At 40.8% G+C, this 15,081-nt stretch overlaps 1 protein-coding gene across 7 annotated transcripts in view; it reads left to right on the top strand.

Annotated features, from left to right (window-relative positions):
- Positions 1 to 15,081, top strand: part of CLIP4 (CAP-Gly domain containing linker protein family member 4) — a 60,291-nt gene that overhangs the window by 34,973 nt on the left and 10,237 nt on the right. For 6 of the 7 annotated variants that reach the window (XM_054701232.1, XM_054701234.1, XM_037528282.2 and 3 more), the window contains 6 exons: positions 2,402 to 2,638; positions 4,074 to 4,209; positions 8,287 to 8,427; positions 9,141 to 9,230; positions 9,951 to 10,094; positions 13,211 to 13,345. In XM_054701232.1, the coding sequence (XP_054557207.1) occupies positions 2,402 to 2,638; positions 4,074 to 4,209; positions 8,287 to 8,427; positions 9,141 to 9,230; positions 9,951 to 10,094; positions 13,211 to 13,345 (883 nt within the window). The remainder of the gene's footprint in view (positions 1 to 2,401; positions 2,639 to 4,073; positions 4,210 to 8,286; positions 8,428 to 9,140; positions 9,231 to 9,950; positions 10,095 to 13,210; positions 13,346 to 15,081) is intronic. The other variant, XM_054701237.1, reaches the window with a different exon arrangement.

Below are 15,081 nucleotides of genomic sequence, written 5' to 3'. Positions count from 1 at the left end.
TTCCAGCTTTTCTGTTTCCTCTCTCCTTCCTCCCTCTTTGCCACATCTCTTTCTGTTTATCTCCATCAACTAATTTGCCTTCCCTTCGGCCCTCCACTGTCTCCCATGGCCTCGCACCCCTGCCTCCACCCTGCGTGCAGGGACAGTTTGACAGTAAAGAAGGTAAAGGTCTGTCCTCAAGGAGAATGTGGTTCAGAGAGGAAGATGGTCAAGTGCACAGTTTGCTGTAGCGCTGGGTTCAGTGTGTTCTAGGCGGGGTGTGGCACAGACTGCCTTGGGGGTCACATGAGAGGGTCACATTAAGTACCTCAATATAGTTAAGAAATAGCCAGGTACGGGGGAGAGCTGAGAACAGCATTCCAGGCAGAGAAAGTAGCGGGCACAAAGTCTAGGAGGTGATGAGAATGCCTTAAGGCATTTGCTACAAAATTCCATTGATGGAGAGAATATTTTGAATTTAGTAAGATGCAGTGAGGTATGTCATTGAGCTGAATTGCTAATTCAGGTCAGAAACAATGAATAGAGGACCACATTTTGAAGGCTAATACTTCATATGTGGCCAGTGTGTGGGCCAACAGTTGCCCTTGGAACATATTCCAATCACCAGTATTTTATAAGAAAATGGAATTCTGGAATTAACCCTGAATGAGCATTCTTGTGTTAGCATAACATCATCCTTGTTGTTATTTTATTATTTGGTATTTTTCTTAACAGAAGTTTTACTTGCTAAATTTTATAGGAGTTAATAGAACTAGTGACAATCTAGAAAAAACTAGTTCTAGGAGTAAATAGAACTAGTGACAATCTAGAAAAAGGAAAACTTAAAAATTTGAAGTAAAATAATCATTATATAACTTATAATTTACCAGTATAGGTTTTTATTTTAACCACCCCCCCCCATCTCCTGTCTCTTTCCATCAAGTGAACCTATTATAGTGTTATTCATATCTTCATTATATTTTGTTTTTTTTTTCTTTGAAATCTGGGGTTAAAATAGCCTACCACCTTCTCAGAAACTGGATAACATGTCATCCTACTATATTTTAACTTAGGATATTGACTTGAATTTTGAAACAAAAATTGGGAGGCACTTGTAAACTAAGTGGATTCTAAAAGCCTCTCTCTCTCATCCACGTGGATCATTTGAAGATGATTAGTTGCGGAGAAGAAAAGGGACCAAGTTTCTTAGGGAAAAAAATCTTACCAGATTTAAAAAAAAAAATACAGTCTGGACTTGTTCTCACAAAGTCTGAGGAACTTTGTTCTCACAAAGTCTTTTTGGCTGGGGAACTTAGCAGAAAGATACCTTGTGTGAGGCGGGAGAAAGGCTGAGAGTCTGGTGGGTCCTGGGCGTGGCTGTCGGGTCCTCTCTGCTGTGCTCACATCTGACTGGGCCGCTCACCTCCCTGGGCCTGGCTTCCTAACCAGCAGCCTGGAAATGTTAGCAGTACTGTACGTGTGTAGCTGGTCACATGCTATCTCTTTTAGAATGCGGTCTGAAGTCCTAACAGGCAAGGATTTTTATGTTTTATTCACACATAGAGTTGGGTTTCATAGGAGCACCAAATGAGGTCACGTCCACGTTGGGACTGTGATGACATAAACACCCTGCAAATGGTAGTGGGCTTGAGCGCTGGCCGTGTTACCTTGTGGCATGAGTGTCAGGACACAGTGTGTCCCTGTAGCGAGAGCAGAGTTGTTTTCTTGACCATAGCCCAGACTTTTGGATGTGTCAAAGGCTCTGTGGTTTGTGTCCCTGAAACCTGAGTCACCCAGTGAGTGGTGGGAGGGGTGCAGGCCACAGAGCAGCTGTGGAGGCTGGTGCCTGGTCTGGGCTCGGGAAGCCGCTCAGTGCTGACTTACCTTGTTGAACCTGCCTTCCTTGACCTCTGCGGCCAGGCCTGCTGCGACTCACCACCTCACCGTTGCTCTTCCTGGAGCCTGGAAAGCTTTTGCCCACCAGCTAGCCTGCGCCCAGCCCGGCTCTGGGGCCTCTGTAGCAAGGCATCTCAGGCAGCAAGGCTTCCTCTGGCCTCCCTGCATGAATGGCCCCCTGCGCCCCCAGCCACCACAGTCCCTGTGTCCTCTTCCCCTTCTCTGCATTGTTTATTTATTTTTTCTCTTTGCCATTTTTAATCATGAATATACCATGTATTTTCCTTGTTTGGTTATTCATGGTCTGTCTCCCCCGCAAAATGTGAGCAGGTGCCCCTGCTCCCTTCCCCATGGTTATCTCAGCTCTTGGAGCGGCGTCTGGCATCAGGTAGATGTTGAGTAAGCATTTTGGAATAAATAAATGAGGAATGAGTTTAATTTACCTTTCTTTCCCCCCCAAATCACTCTATATGCCTGTGTCAGCTCTAAGTGGATATGAATTGGGAACATTTGTCTGTATTTGTAGAACGACAAGGGACAGATCCCTGTGGACGTGGTTCCAGACCCAGTGGAGATGCCGTTGGAAATGGCTGACGCCGCAGCCACCGCTAAAGAGATCAGGCAGATGCTGCTGGACGCGGCGCCTCTGTCCTGCGAGGTCTTGAAGCCCGTGCTGCCAAACTACGAGCGCGTGACCAGCAGGGCCACGCTCACCTCCCTTGGCCTGAAGCTGGGGGACCGTGTGGTTATCGCTGGACAGAAGGTAGAGCAAGTGAAGCTGCCTCTGTGCTGCCCGCGTTCCTCGTGGCCGTGGCCTGGTGCACGCACACCGTGCGGTCGAGGTCTGAGTGTTTAGCAAAAGCTGAATGATGCTCTGTGGAACCGAGATGCGCTGATGTGCATCCTATAAAGATGATTTAAGAATATGAGTTATTTGAGCTTAACAGTGTAGACATCGCTGTTGGAATGCAGGGGGGTTATTCTTGTTTTAAAACTCTCTGAGGTTAACATGGAGCTTGGTTTGGAGACTGGAACAGGGAATTCCTGCTTGGGTATTGCGTTCCTAACATAGTTGTGTTTAAACATTTGGGCAGGCTTGGGGTGGGAGGGGGAAGGTGATGAACCTTTCTCAGAGAATGCTGAAATGGGGAAGTCTGATTTTATGGAGGAAATCTCTCCAAAAAAGAAGGTAAACTACAGACAAAATACTATGTTGAAAATGACATTTACCAACTTCAAAGAGAAAATGTATTTAGGACATTTGTTAGTTTTTCATTGTCCTTCTTGTGTCGCTAAAATATGGAGAATTATGGATTTGTAGCATTTAAAAAAAACTTTTAGGAATAGTAGTAACTTCTTGAGTGTTTTGCTCCTATATCTGAGAAAGGACTTTTAGAAGAGCTATTCTGCTGTTTTATTTTACTTTTAGTTTTGGGTAATTTAAAGCTCTACAACAGTAGACGTGTGCAATGAACACGTTAGGTAGCCAGCCGCTCTTGTTCCACTTCAGTTTTCTCTCCATCTACTGCGCGGTCCTCTGAGAGTCTTCATTCTCTTAGGAGTGTCTTTAAAGAGCAGAAGCTTTAAATTTTCCTACATCCCACAAATTTTGACATTTTGTGTTAGCCTTTTCATTCCATTCAGATTTCCCTTGTGATTTTCTTTTTCGCCAGGGGTTATTTAGAAACATATATTGTTTAATTTCCAAATACAGTTTTTCTTGGGTCTTTCCATTAGTGATTTCTGGTTTAATTCCCTTATGATCTGAGAACATATTTTGTGTGATTTCTAGTCTTTTACAGTTGTATGCTAGGTGGAGTGTTTTTAAAATGTCAGTCTGGTCAAGTTGGTGGCTGGTGTTGGGTTTCAGTCTCTATCCTTACTCATTTCCTGTCTGCTTGGCCTATTGATTCCGGAGAGGGGTGTTGAAGTCTCCAAGTGCAGTTGTGGGTTTGTCTATTTCTCTTTCCAGTTCTATCAGTTTTGACTTTGTGTGTTTGGAAGCTCAGTTGTTAGGTGCATACAGACTTGGGATTATTATGTCTTCTTGGTGAATTGACTTATGTCTCTATTCCTTGTTCTGAAGTCTACGTTGAGAGAAAAGGTTTTTAAAAAACTTCTATGGTGAAGTTGCAAGAGTAGAACATGTAAAATTACAAATGACACTCAAAACTTACTCTGATTTATATTTTCCATAGGTTGGAACATTAAGGTTTTGTGGAACAACTGAATTCGCAAGTGGGCAGTGGGCTGGCATTGAGTTGGATGAACCAGAAGGAAAAAATAATGGAAGTGTTGGGAAAGTCCAGTACTTTAAATGTGCCCCAAAATATGGTAAGGTACATAGTAATAACTTAATGAGAATTAATTTAAAATAATGAAATGTTACTCTTTCATTGTCTTTAAATAAAAATTTTCTCCTGGTTTCTAACTATAGTAAATAAAGGAGCTGCCATCTATTCTTGCCGTAAGCAGTATAATGATGGGGAGAAACTGTCTTATCTGGAGTACACCCAGCTCTGTAGACTTTCCTTAAAATCCTGCTCGTGGTGGGAACATGTCTGAAGGAGAGACTTATTTTCAAGGAAATACAGAACTCTGGAGTCAAACAAGTTGAAAAACTGGAAAAGCAAATGAGGCTAACTTACTACTGTGCTCCTGAACTAGAATGGTTTTCTTTTATACAATGTTTTCATAGTTTACATTAGCATTTTTTCTTTGTGTTGTATATTTGATGAGTTTGGACAAATGTGTATTGGCATGTACCCTTTATTATAATACCATGCAGGGTATTTACAGTGCCCTAAATAACCACTGTGTTCCCCCTGTTCATCTCTCCCTCCTCAACTCCCAGCAACCACTGATCTTGCTACTGTCTCCATAGTTTTGCCTTTTCCAGAGTGTTATATTGTTGGTATCATATAGATGTCTATGAAACCAGCTAAGATTGGGCTTTTTTCCACTTCATAATATGCATTTAAATTTCCTAAATGTCTTTTCATCCTTTGATAGATCATAACTTTTAGTAGAGAATAATATTCTGAAGTCTGGATGTGCCATAGTTAAGTTAATTTTTCCATTCACTTATTGAAGGACATCTTAAACTTTAATATTGGTACTATTTCTATGTCTTTTGATGATTACCAAAGTGAATACATGTACCTATTTTAATAAGGTAAATTACATTGTAAAGTTTATTAAAAGCAACAACAAAAACCCTTCCTATGCTCACCCTTTCCTGACCAGAGTCTAGCTCTTTGGAGGCAGGAGTTTTTTCAGCTCCTTCCCCTGTACCTTCTGATATTAATATTCATGTTTCTAATAACACAGTTATAGGAACCGCTCTTGGTTTTTCCAATTTGAGACTTCATACTAGGAAGAGACAGATTTGATGTTCTTACTAATTGAATTAGGAGTCTATTTAATTATTTTGGTGAAGCACATCTTTTATGTGCTTCACGCGAGGTGAATTTTGAGGTCTTCCACTCTAAAAATATGTTTGTTTCTGCCTCTGCACTTTATAGGATAATTTGGTGGAGTAAGGAATGTGAGATTGGGGTTCATATTCTCTCTCTATTTTGAAGGTGATATTCTGTTGTTTAATGCAGTTTGTCAAATATCTTCTGTAAAGAAGAAAAAATTTCTTCTACAGTATAAATATTGTAGACTTTAAGGGCCATCTCGTCTCTGGGCAGCGCTTCGGCTCTGCTGTGATGGTGTGCAAGCAGCCTCAGACAGCGTGTGAACACACTTTAGGAAAATACGCAGTGAGCAGGCTGTGCACTCAGGCTGTGGTTCGCAACTATTATCTTGAACACCCAGTATTGCTGTTTAGAAGCTTCACAGTTTTTTTCTCTTCTAATCTTGGTCCTTTCCCCTTCTCTTTGCAATCTGTTAGTACTTTTTCTTTTTTTGTCATTTTTTTTTAAAGATTTATTTATTTATTTATGCAAGCACTGGGTACAGTCAGAAGCATGGGAGGGTGAGAGAATTCACCAGAGCCAGAGCAGGGAGCAGAGCAGGCAAAGGACTGAAGTACACTGCTGAGGGGAGCAGCGGGCGGCAGGAGAGGTCTGCGTGCCACGTGGGACCCTTCCCCGGAGGCCGGGGATCGAACCGCGCTGCAGAGGCTGCTGGCAGCTTTGCAACCCAGTGCTCAACCGCTGCGCCACCAGGGAGGCCCTTTTTGTCATTTTCTTTTTTCTTTAGAGTTTATTCTTCACTAATATTGTAATGCTCACCCTTTCCTGACCAATTCCTTGGGGAGGAATTGGGGTTAAACATACATGTCAATTACATATATATATTCAATTACATATATTTTAATGGCATTTTGGGAAGAGTCATGGTTAAACAAAATGGGTCATGTTTATCTGGAAATTTATTACTCTTCTTCCATTTTAAAATAATCCTTTTCATGTGTTTATTTTTACTGAAGCTTTATATGTCAAGATCTGAGGAAATGCCATCAGAACTTTGATTAGTGTGAGTTACTAAGTAAGAAAGTTAGCCCATATGCTGTGTATTCTTTGGGCTTTGTGTCAAGTCACTGCTTTCAATTTAGTTTTGGTTCTCCAAAATGATTTGGTGAATTTGAAAAAGCAAGAAGAATGAAAACTGTAGAGGTGAGGATTTACTGCTGTAGAAATCATTTAAAGTCATTGATTAAATATTTAATTCTTATTTTAAACAAATATACTTTATCACATGGCATTTTTTAAGTGAAACTTTGAAAGGAAAATCACAATTTTCCTCAGATTAAGAAAAAAAATCAATGACACAATGACTTCAACACAAAATTTCAAAAATTGATGTAAAATATTTAAAAAATAATTCATACTGTGACTATCATAAATGTTGTAGTTTTCAATTTTTTATAATATTTGACACACAATTTTTACAGATATAATTATGTTACCAAATATTTAACTTGATTTTTATTTTCTTGATTTATTTTCATATTTTTCTATATTTCTACATGATCTTTATCGTTTTCCTTATGAATGGAGCTATAGTAGTTCACACATATAGTAGATTCATTCATTCTGCTGCCAGTTAGTTTTCTCTTAATAAGAAATAATATTGCAGTAATGACACATCCAAGAATATAGTCTTTTTTTCTATTTGGATTATTTTATCAATATTCTGAAAGTGTGATTGGGTCATAGTAAACTAGAAATTGTTTTTGTTCTTGAAACCTGTCTTAACAATATATAAACACAACCTTGTAACCTTTGTGCACAATAGAGTATTTCCTTGTAATTCCATAAAGTGAATTTAGTTCAGATTTTTTATCTTTCAGTAAGATTGTACAAATTTATGTTTCCAGAATATAAAATACTTTCTTCAAATCTTTGGCAACACAGGATATAATCATCATCAGGGTCGTGTGTGTGTGTGTGTGGGGGGGGGTGTCTGTGAGAGTGGGGGGGTGGTAAGGAAATAATTTGGAAAAAAGAATAGAAAGTCCAAGAAATTTGATAGGCAGGAGACCAAAGAGAGAACATTGTGGGTAAGTCAAAAGAGATAGGAAAATCAGAATCAAATGTTACAGAGGACAAGGGAGAAAAGAATTTCAAGATTAGCAGGGAAGTAATATAGTTGGCACTTTTTTAGCTTTTAGCAAATCAATCATTTTTTGTAGTCTTGAGCATTTCTACAAACCTATTAAGTTCTTTTTAATATGTTACATTTTAGTTATAATTTGTCCTTGTTAGGTTGCAAATACTCATACATATTATGACTTTATTTTAATGTCCTAGCAATATAATCTCGATATTTATAGTCCATATTTGTGTGTATACTTAGTTATGCAGGGTATTTTATTCCCTGGGTAAACTCTTTTTAAATGGAATTTTATACTCCAAGCACTGCAGGCAGGCATTCCTTCCCCCAAGCCCCCGCCTCCAGATGTTGCTGCCTCTCCTCCCCAACACATTGCATTATTTCTGATTGTCAGAATTTTGTCTTTTGAAGGTGTTCGGTTTGGAAGAGACCTAGAACATGGACATAAACAACTATAATGTGGGAAAACTGTCAATCTTAAGGAGATGTAGCAAAAGTGACATAGAGGAATAGTTTTTATACTGCCTAGAATACTGTACTATCATTTGTCAGTAGCTTAGTTGGAAATAATTCTAACCGAAAACTATTACCTTTATTCATTCCCTTCCCCCCTGAATTTCACTTAATAACTGACTATGCATATTTTCTGTGGTTCTTGCTAGTCTTGACAACTAGCTTATGAGCTATTTGAGGGCAAGTACTGGCTCTAATTACGGGACATCTAGCAAGCACCAAAAAAAAAAAAAAAAAGCTTAGAGATTTACATTACTAATGAGTCATGCTTGCCTTTTGATTTGAAATGCTTTTAGTTACTTACCACTAACTAGCTTGTGCCTTCTCTCTCAGGCATATTTGCACCTCTCTCAAAGATAAGTAAAGCAAAAGATCGAAGGAAGAATATAGTACACACTTCGTCTACAAAAGCTGCTCCTCTCATACGGTCCCAGAAAATTGATGTAGCGCATGTAACATCGAAAGTAAATACTGGTAGGTCAAACCAGAAAGTTCAGTATTTTCTTCAGCTTTTCTTATGTTATTTGTGGGATTCATTATATTTTGATTGCTTCATCCTTTTTTATAAGCTAACCAGTAAAAACTGAATTGAATAAATTTAACAAAACCTGCATCCTGTTTTTAAACCTCAGTCATAGTTTATGATTTTAATTTTTGTTAAAAGTGTTTCAGCTTTGTTGTAAAAGCCATGCCCTAAATCCAGTATCTAAAAAGAAAATCTGCTATATGATTAGAACATACACACCAATGAAACCACATCTGGTTGCACATCCAACTGAGTGTGCACAGTCATAGTCAGCTGTATTAGGCTAGCTTTACCTATAAGCATCGTGCAAACACACTGGTGAGTTAAGGATCATACATTAGGATCAAACAATCAGGCAACCTTGAAATGGTTTCTGTATTATTTAGAATTCCTTAGCTAATTGTTAAATAGGCTTCAAAGATTCTTTAGTCTGATTTGGGGAAATTGAGGTTTTCATATGGGCTGAGAGTGTTCTTTTCTTTTGCATTTGAATGATGAAATATTGGGTCCTGCTCTCTGTGAGTTTCTCTTCCAGCATGTTCTCAGAAGTGGATAAGGTTTAGATGATGAGGAATGTCAGCTTTTTAAATAGCAAATACACTCTTATGTTTAACGTTAAAAAAAATTCATTTGCTGAAAATGTTTTTTATCTGTGTCCTAGGGTTAATGACATCCAAAAAAGATAGTACTTCTGAATCCACACTTCCATTGCCTCCTGGTGGAGAATTGAAAACTGTAGCAGAGAAAGATGGTAATATAATCTTCTATTCTCAAGATTTAATTTACTGATGGAATTTTAAAATAATAATGATATAGTTTATGTGGGGTCTAAGTTTTGAAATTTGTAAGGGACAAATCATTATGGTAAACATTACCCTTGAAAATCCCTTCAGCAGCTCATAGTGAAGCACACACATTTGTACCTGGCTCTTTCTGTAAAGTATTGTGCTATGATTTTTAGTATGTGGATGAAAAGTTGAAACACTAAAATGAAATCTGTAGTGCAGATGACTTGGTAACAATGTTTAAAGTTGCTTTGACTGTCAAATCCTTGATTATTCAAAAGTACACCTGCTTGCTTTCAAGACAATCAAAGCATGTTAATATTAAACTTTTGTTACCTAAAGACCTATTAACAATTTTTGTATAATTAAGATGGGATCTACTGTCATCTAAAGAGGTGAGAGACAGTGGTGGTGAGTAGGTAGTTTAAATTAATTGATGTGACAATACTCTCTTAGGTAAGATTGTCACCATATAGTGTGACTCCTCAAAACACAATTGTTTTGCTATAAAATCTTGTGTGTACGAACTGTGATATATTTGGGTGCAATCAGACATTCAACTTAGCTCTAGACAGTCCATATCTGAGGACGCCAGAGGGAGCTTTTCAGAGGGTTTACCTGGAAACCTGTCATTGGTGCAGCTCTTCCCCCTCCTCTGATGGCGCCTTTTCCTTTCCCTGTTTTAGTTACACTGCTCGGATCCATCAGCAGCTCCTCCTCTACATCTTCCTTGGAACACAAACAGAGCCACCCCAAGAAGCCGAATGCAAGTAGCAATAACAAGAAGACGATGAGCAAAAGCTCCTCTGTTTCATCTCGAGCCAGTGCTGGTATCTATGGCTTTTTCAACCAGGCTTTCTTGGTGTTTTTTATCTTGGTTTGTTTGTAAGTAGATTTGCTCTTTTTAAATGTATAGAAGGATCCCTTTATTTCATTCAGCTTGAACTACTTGTACTCCTCCCTGCCCCCTACTGCCCCCCACTGTTGCCCTCATGTCAGCCTTCCCTGGAGCTCTCTGCCATTTTCTTGTCTCAATTAACTTATTCTCTCCCCCTGTATCTGAGTCCTCCGATCCTTTAAGGTTCATTTTAGAAATTCATGATTGCGCCTCTGATGCTTGGAAACTGTACCATTGTTCTCGTTCTTTATGGTTTAATCTCATTTCTAATCTAAACCCAAGAATACTAACTAACCTGTATTGTAGACTTAGTCTTCTCGGTACTTTACACACCTTATTTCATTAATTCTCAAAATTAAGCCCATTATGGTCAATCTCATTTTATGAGTAAGGAGCCGAGGCTGAGGAATGTGAGTCCTGCTGCACAGTCACACTGTGCGTGGCACGCCGGCTTGCCCTCAGGTCTGCCGAGGCTGTCCCTGACGCTGTCACATTCCAGCTCCCTGCCAAGGGCCCGCCTCTTTTTCTTATCCCCATGGTCTCCAGCCCCCTCATGGCCGGCTGATAGCTGCCCATCATTATTACAAGACCAGTCTATGGCCACCCAGGCTATTTGGGGACCGCACTGTCTTATTGGCTCCAGTGGAGCTTCACGTGAGGTCTCTTCATTTTGTGTGTTAGTGGAGGACTTTACATTTATTTTCATTTAGTTTAATCTTAGGAGTTTCCTCTGATCTGAATTTTGTTCCTGCATCTTGCCTAGTTTTTTCACATACCTTTGTGTCATTTTCATATTTGAAAAACATGCCTCAGCTTTTTACCCAAGTCATTGTTTAGCACTAGTTAGGGGAGAGGCAGAGACACTCCCAGCCTGGCTTAAACTAGCCATAAAGTCCACATAATCCCATTCATTGTCCACATGCTGCAGTTATGTGGAAGGAGATATCAAGCACATTATCAGATTTCTGGTTGAAATCAACATGTTGAATTTATTGCAGTTCTCTTATTTACGTAATAAACTTGTCCAGAAAGAAAATGACACCATTTTGACATAAACTGCTTCTAATGAACCTCATAATAAAAACCAGATTCTTTCCCCAATACTTTTAATAGTCATGTTGAACCAATATTTAATATAGAAAATGTTCATGACAACATTTTTTTTCTCTTAAAAAAACCCTAAAAGTATGGAAGCTAGAAGGTTTGCCAGAAGTTGTTTACCTAGAATATTTATTTTCTGACTAGCTCCCTCTCCTGCCCCAGCTTGCCCCTAGTGCCGTGGGGAGCCGGGGTGGGAAGGGGCAGGGATGCAGCAGCCGTGTAAGGCCTCCTTCATTTGGAGTCTGGGCTTTTGACACATACTTGATTTGAAGATTTTTATGTGGGTTTGGCATTACCTTTTTATCCTTTTTGAGCAGTAGTTCTAGTGTACCTGTACGTTTACCTTTTTTTCCATTTAATAAATTCGAGGGGTTTGTTGACCTGCCATAGTAAAGATGCAGAGAGTTATCAATTAGAGTGCCGAAGAGGCATCTGAGAAGGGCAGGGGGAACAGAAGGTACGTGAGAGGAAATGCGTGTGTGGAGCCCCAGACACATTTCTTTAAGATGGTTTTCTTGTGTGAGTAGGTATTCCACTTTGCCTTTAGACTGGCATTTGAGGGAGATGTGGACAGGAGAGGGTGGAAGTTTGGGATAGAGAATAGAGGAGGGCCTGAAGGAATGGGTTAGGGGAAGGAGCCAGGCAGGGAAGGAAGTCTGAGTTCTCAGCCTCATTGTGCCCCTTTGTTGAACGTGCAGTCCTGGGTCCCCTGTCTGCGGATGCCCTGGGGACAGGCCTGAGGAGTTCTGGCTCCGGGTCTGAATGTTAATCCAGGTGCCACCCGCTCTCTGAACACCAGGCCTCTTTGACTCCCTGAGCTTCTGTCTGACCTGTACTTATAATTCTCATGAAAGCATTTTGTAAACCGTGGAGTCCTGTGAACATCCATCATTCCGAGGCTCAGGGCTTCCTGCCACAGCTCTCTGTCCAGATCCTCCTCCTCCTCCTCCACGGTTATGCTCCTCTTCTGTTGCCATGTTGTAGTTTCTTGCCCTTTATGACAGAGTGGCTTGTCCTCCCGTACAGCTCTCTTAGCCTCCCAGGTAGCCACTGCTGCCATCATCTCTGCCAAGGACTGGGGCATTCTCCCTATGTGTCTTTCACCCACATGTCTCCTCAAGTATTCCTTCCAAGTGTCTCCACACATCTCTGCTCCATGTGTCTCCTCCCATGTGTCTCCTCCTCCAGCTTTACCAGGGTGCAGGTCAGAGCCGAGAAAGCAAGGGAGTCCAAGCGCGCACGGGTGTGTTTGGTTGTAAGGCAGGCGTGGCCACTTAACTTTGCCCCTAGATCCCAGCAGCACTGCCCCCAGCGGGAGGCCAGGTTCATGGTATGCTGGTAGTTGTATTTCTGGGTGCCTGAGATCTCTTCAGTGAAGAGAGAGGTGGGAGTATGATGTATCCCCAGTGAACAACTAGCTTCCCTAGGCCGGGGAGTGACAGGCTATGTAGCCCACAGGCCAGCTGTGCATTACCACCTATTTTTGTAAGTAAAGTTAAATAGAACCATGCCATGCCCTCTTTGTGTCTGCTTATTACAGCAGCAGGGCTCAGTGGTTATGACGGATGGTGTGGCTTGCAAAACCTAGAACAGTTGCTTTCCAGACTTTTACAGAGAGCTTGCTGACCTCTGTTCTAGAGAGAGTGCCCCAGGGCCAGCCCGAGAGTTAGTGTACCAGGAATGGAGGGTGTGACATTCCCAATTATCTCAGGAAACCTTTCAGATTTAGCTTGAGTAGCTTGATCTCACACGTGGGAAACACACTGTGGATGGTGTATGCAGTGAAAGGCATCAAAGGTTGAAATCTCTAGCTCACAAAGCTGGTTAAAACACATAGTGATTTTTTTGGTTAATGTGCTTTTTGAGGTCTTCTTTTCCCATTTGCTTGTTTTTTTCCTTTTTTTTTTCTCTTTTCCCTTTCCCCTCCCCCTGCAACCAATGAAACAGGTTTGAATTCCTCAGCAACATCTATAGCAAATAATTCCCGCGGAGAGGGAGAACTCCACGTTGGAGACAGAGTGTTGGTGGTAGGCCAGAGAATCGGCACCATTAAGTTTTTTGGGACAACAAACTTTGCTCCAGGTATTCATCTGTGTATTCTTTGCTCAATTTGAATTCTTTAGGCTGCGACAGATTTCACATTGTACACGTAAATACAATTTAATTATAAAGCAATCTTCATCAACAGTTGTTGTGGATGGTTAATGAATAAAACTCAGTCTGTTTTTAGTCAGGTTGACTTTTACTCACAGAATTTTCTTGCCATTGTGTTTTGAATTGTCTAGTATTAAATTTGTTGTTACTCTCCAGTTTTACTCCATTGATTGCCAAGTGTGCTAAATGACAGGGAAAACATGTCAGGATTAGATTTTTGCTTCAAGCATAATCTTTCAAGTGAGTAGCTAATCAGTTAACTGTGTATAGTGTTTATCGGGGGCGGGGGGCTTGGTGAGAAAAGCACACAAAAGGGTTCAGAGGAAAGTGAGGAGGCTCTTGACCCTGGGGCCTTAAAAGTACTGCTTATGTATTCATTCCATTCTAGACTTAATGCTGGGTTTCTGAAAGTAAAGATGGTCTTCCTTCTGCATTTTCAGTGATGATGCCTTCAAATAGAAAACAGTTGAATGAAGCCATGTTTATATGTTTTAAACAGCAATATGCTATTTTGACACATGGTGGCATTGCAGCATTTTAGGAAACGGTTACCTCGATCACTGACTTTTAAAAGGTCTCTAGCAATCTGTCAAGAACTGTGAGGGATCTGAGATCCTGCCTGAGTTGCAAGGAGGAAGTTTAATTGCTGTAGCTTCCTGGATGCTGCCACTCGGTCGTGGGCTCCTGGGTCAGAGACAGAGGACAGTGGTGTTCAGAGCAACAGCAGTGCCCAGAGGATCAGCATTTTCCTGCATTGGTTAGCTGAGCCCTGGTTCCCAGAAGTTGTGACAGAGCAGGCCAGGTGACGCCGGTGCACTGCGGGTCATGCTGCGCAGAGGAGCCCTGAGAGTAAGGAATCTGAACCTCTGCTGGACCATAAACATGGTTAGTGCTGTTTTGTGATGCTGGAGACGGTCTCTGTCCTCCCACGCTGTCCTCGCCTCAAACATCCATGAGAAGACAGCAGCTGTCTGCAGACACCCAAACACGAGCGCCATGGAGACCTGCCTCCCAACACATCTTTGTTTCATGAACACTTGTAATTGCAGCCCGACTACATGACTTCGGAGGGTTGTGTTTTGTCATTCATGTCTCTCTTGGGTCTCCAGGTAGCCACTGTGCTTAGTTAGGTGATTCTTGATAAAATTCTTGTAGTGAAAACTTAGGAATCCCGAAGGTAGGTGGTATTTCACAGTCACCGTAGCTTTTGAGTTCCTGTCTCTGACTGTAGTAGACAAGGCTAGGATGTTTGATTTGTCATCATTTTAGATTGACTTTTAATTTTTCAGTTGCTAGTGTGAAGCATTCAGAAATTTGGGAAGTAATAAGCAAACATAATAAAAGTTGGAAGCTTTGTTAAAGTCATTCTGCCCTTTTAGAGAATAGTAGCATATTTCTGGTGAGAGCAAAATTAGATTGACCATTTCTGTAGAATAGTAATAAAGAGGCTTTTTGGTGATTATAAGACCTAGACCAAAGAGAGGTCCTATCTAGCTCTTAAGCATTTTTATCAGTGCTGCTGAAAGAAAATGGCCATTTCAATGGGAAGGTATCTGTGCCTGTAGATACCTGGAGAGATAGTGTCTCTGTGCTACTTGTGACACTGTTTGCTGATGTTTTCAAGATTTAGATGGTAAACATTTGGCAATGGGAAGGTGCAAAAA

This window comes from Talpa occidentalis, unplaced genomic scaffold, assembly GCF_014898055.3.
Source record: "Talpa occidentalis isolate TD23 unplaced genomic scaffold, MPIMG_talOcc4v2.1 talOcc4.5, whole genome shotgun sequence".
In the NCBI taxonomy this organism is placed as follows: domain Eukaryota; kingdom Metazoa; phylum Chordata; class Mammalia; order Eulipotyphla; family Talpidae; genus Talpa; species Talpa occidentalis.
The sequence above is the reverse complement of the archived record's forward strand: the minus strand, read 5'-3'. Positions and strand labels throughout refer to the sequence as shown.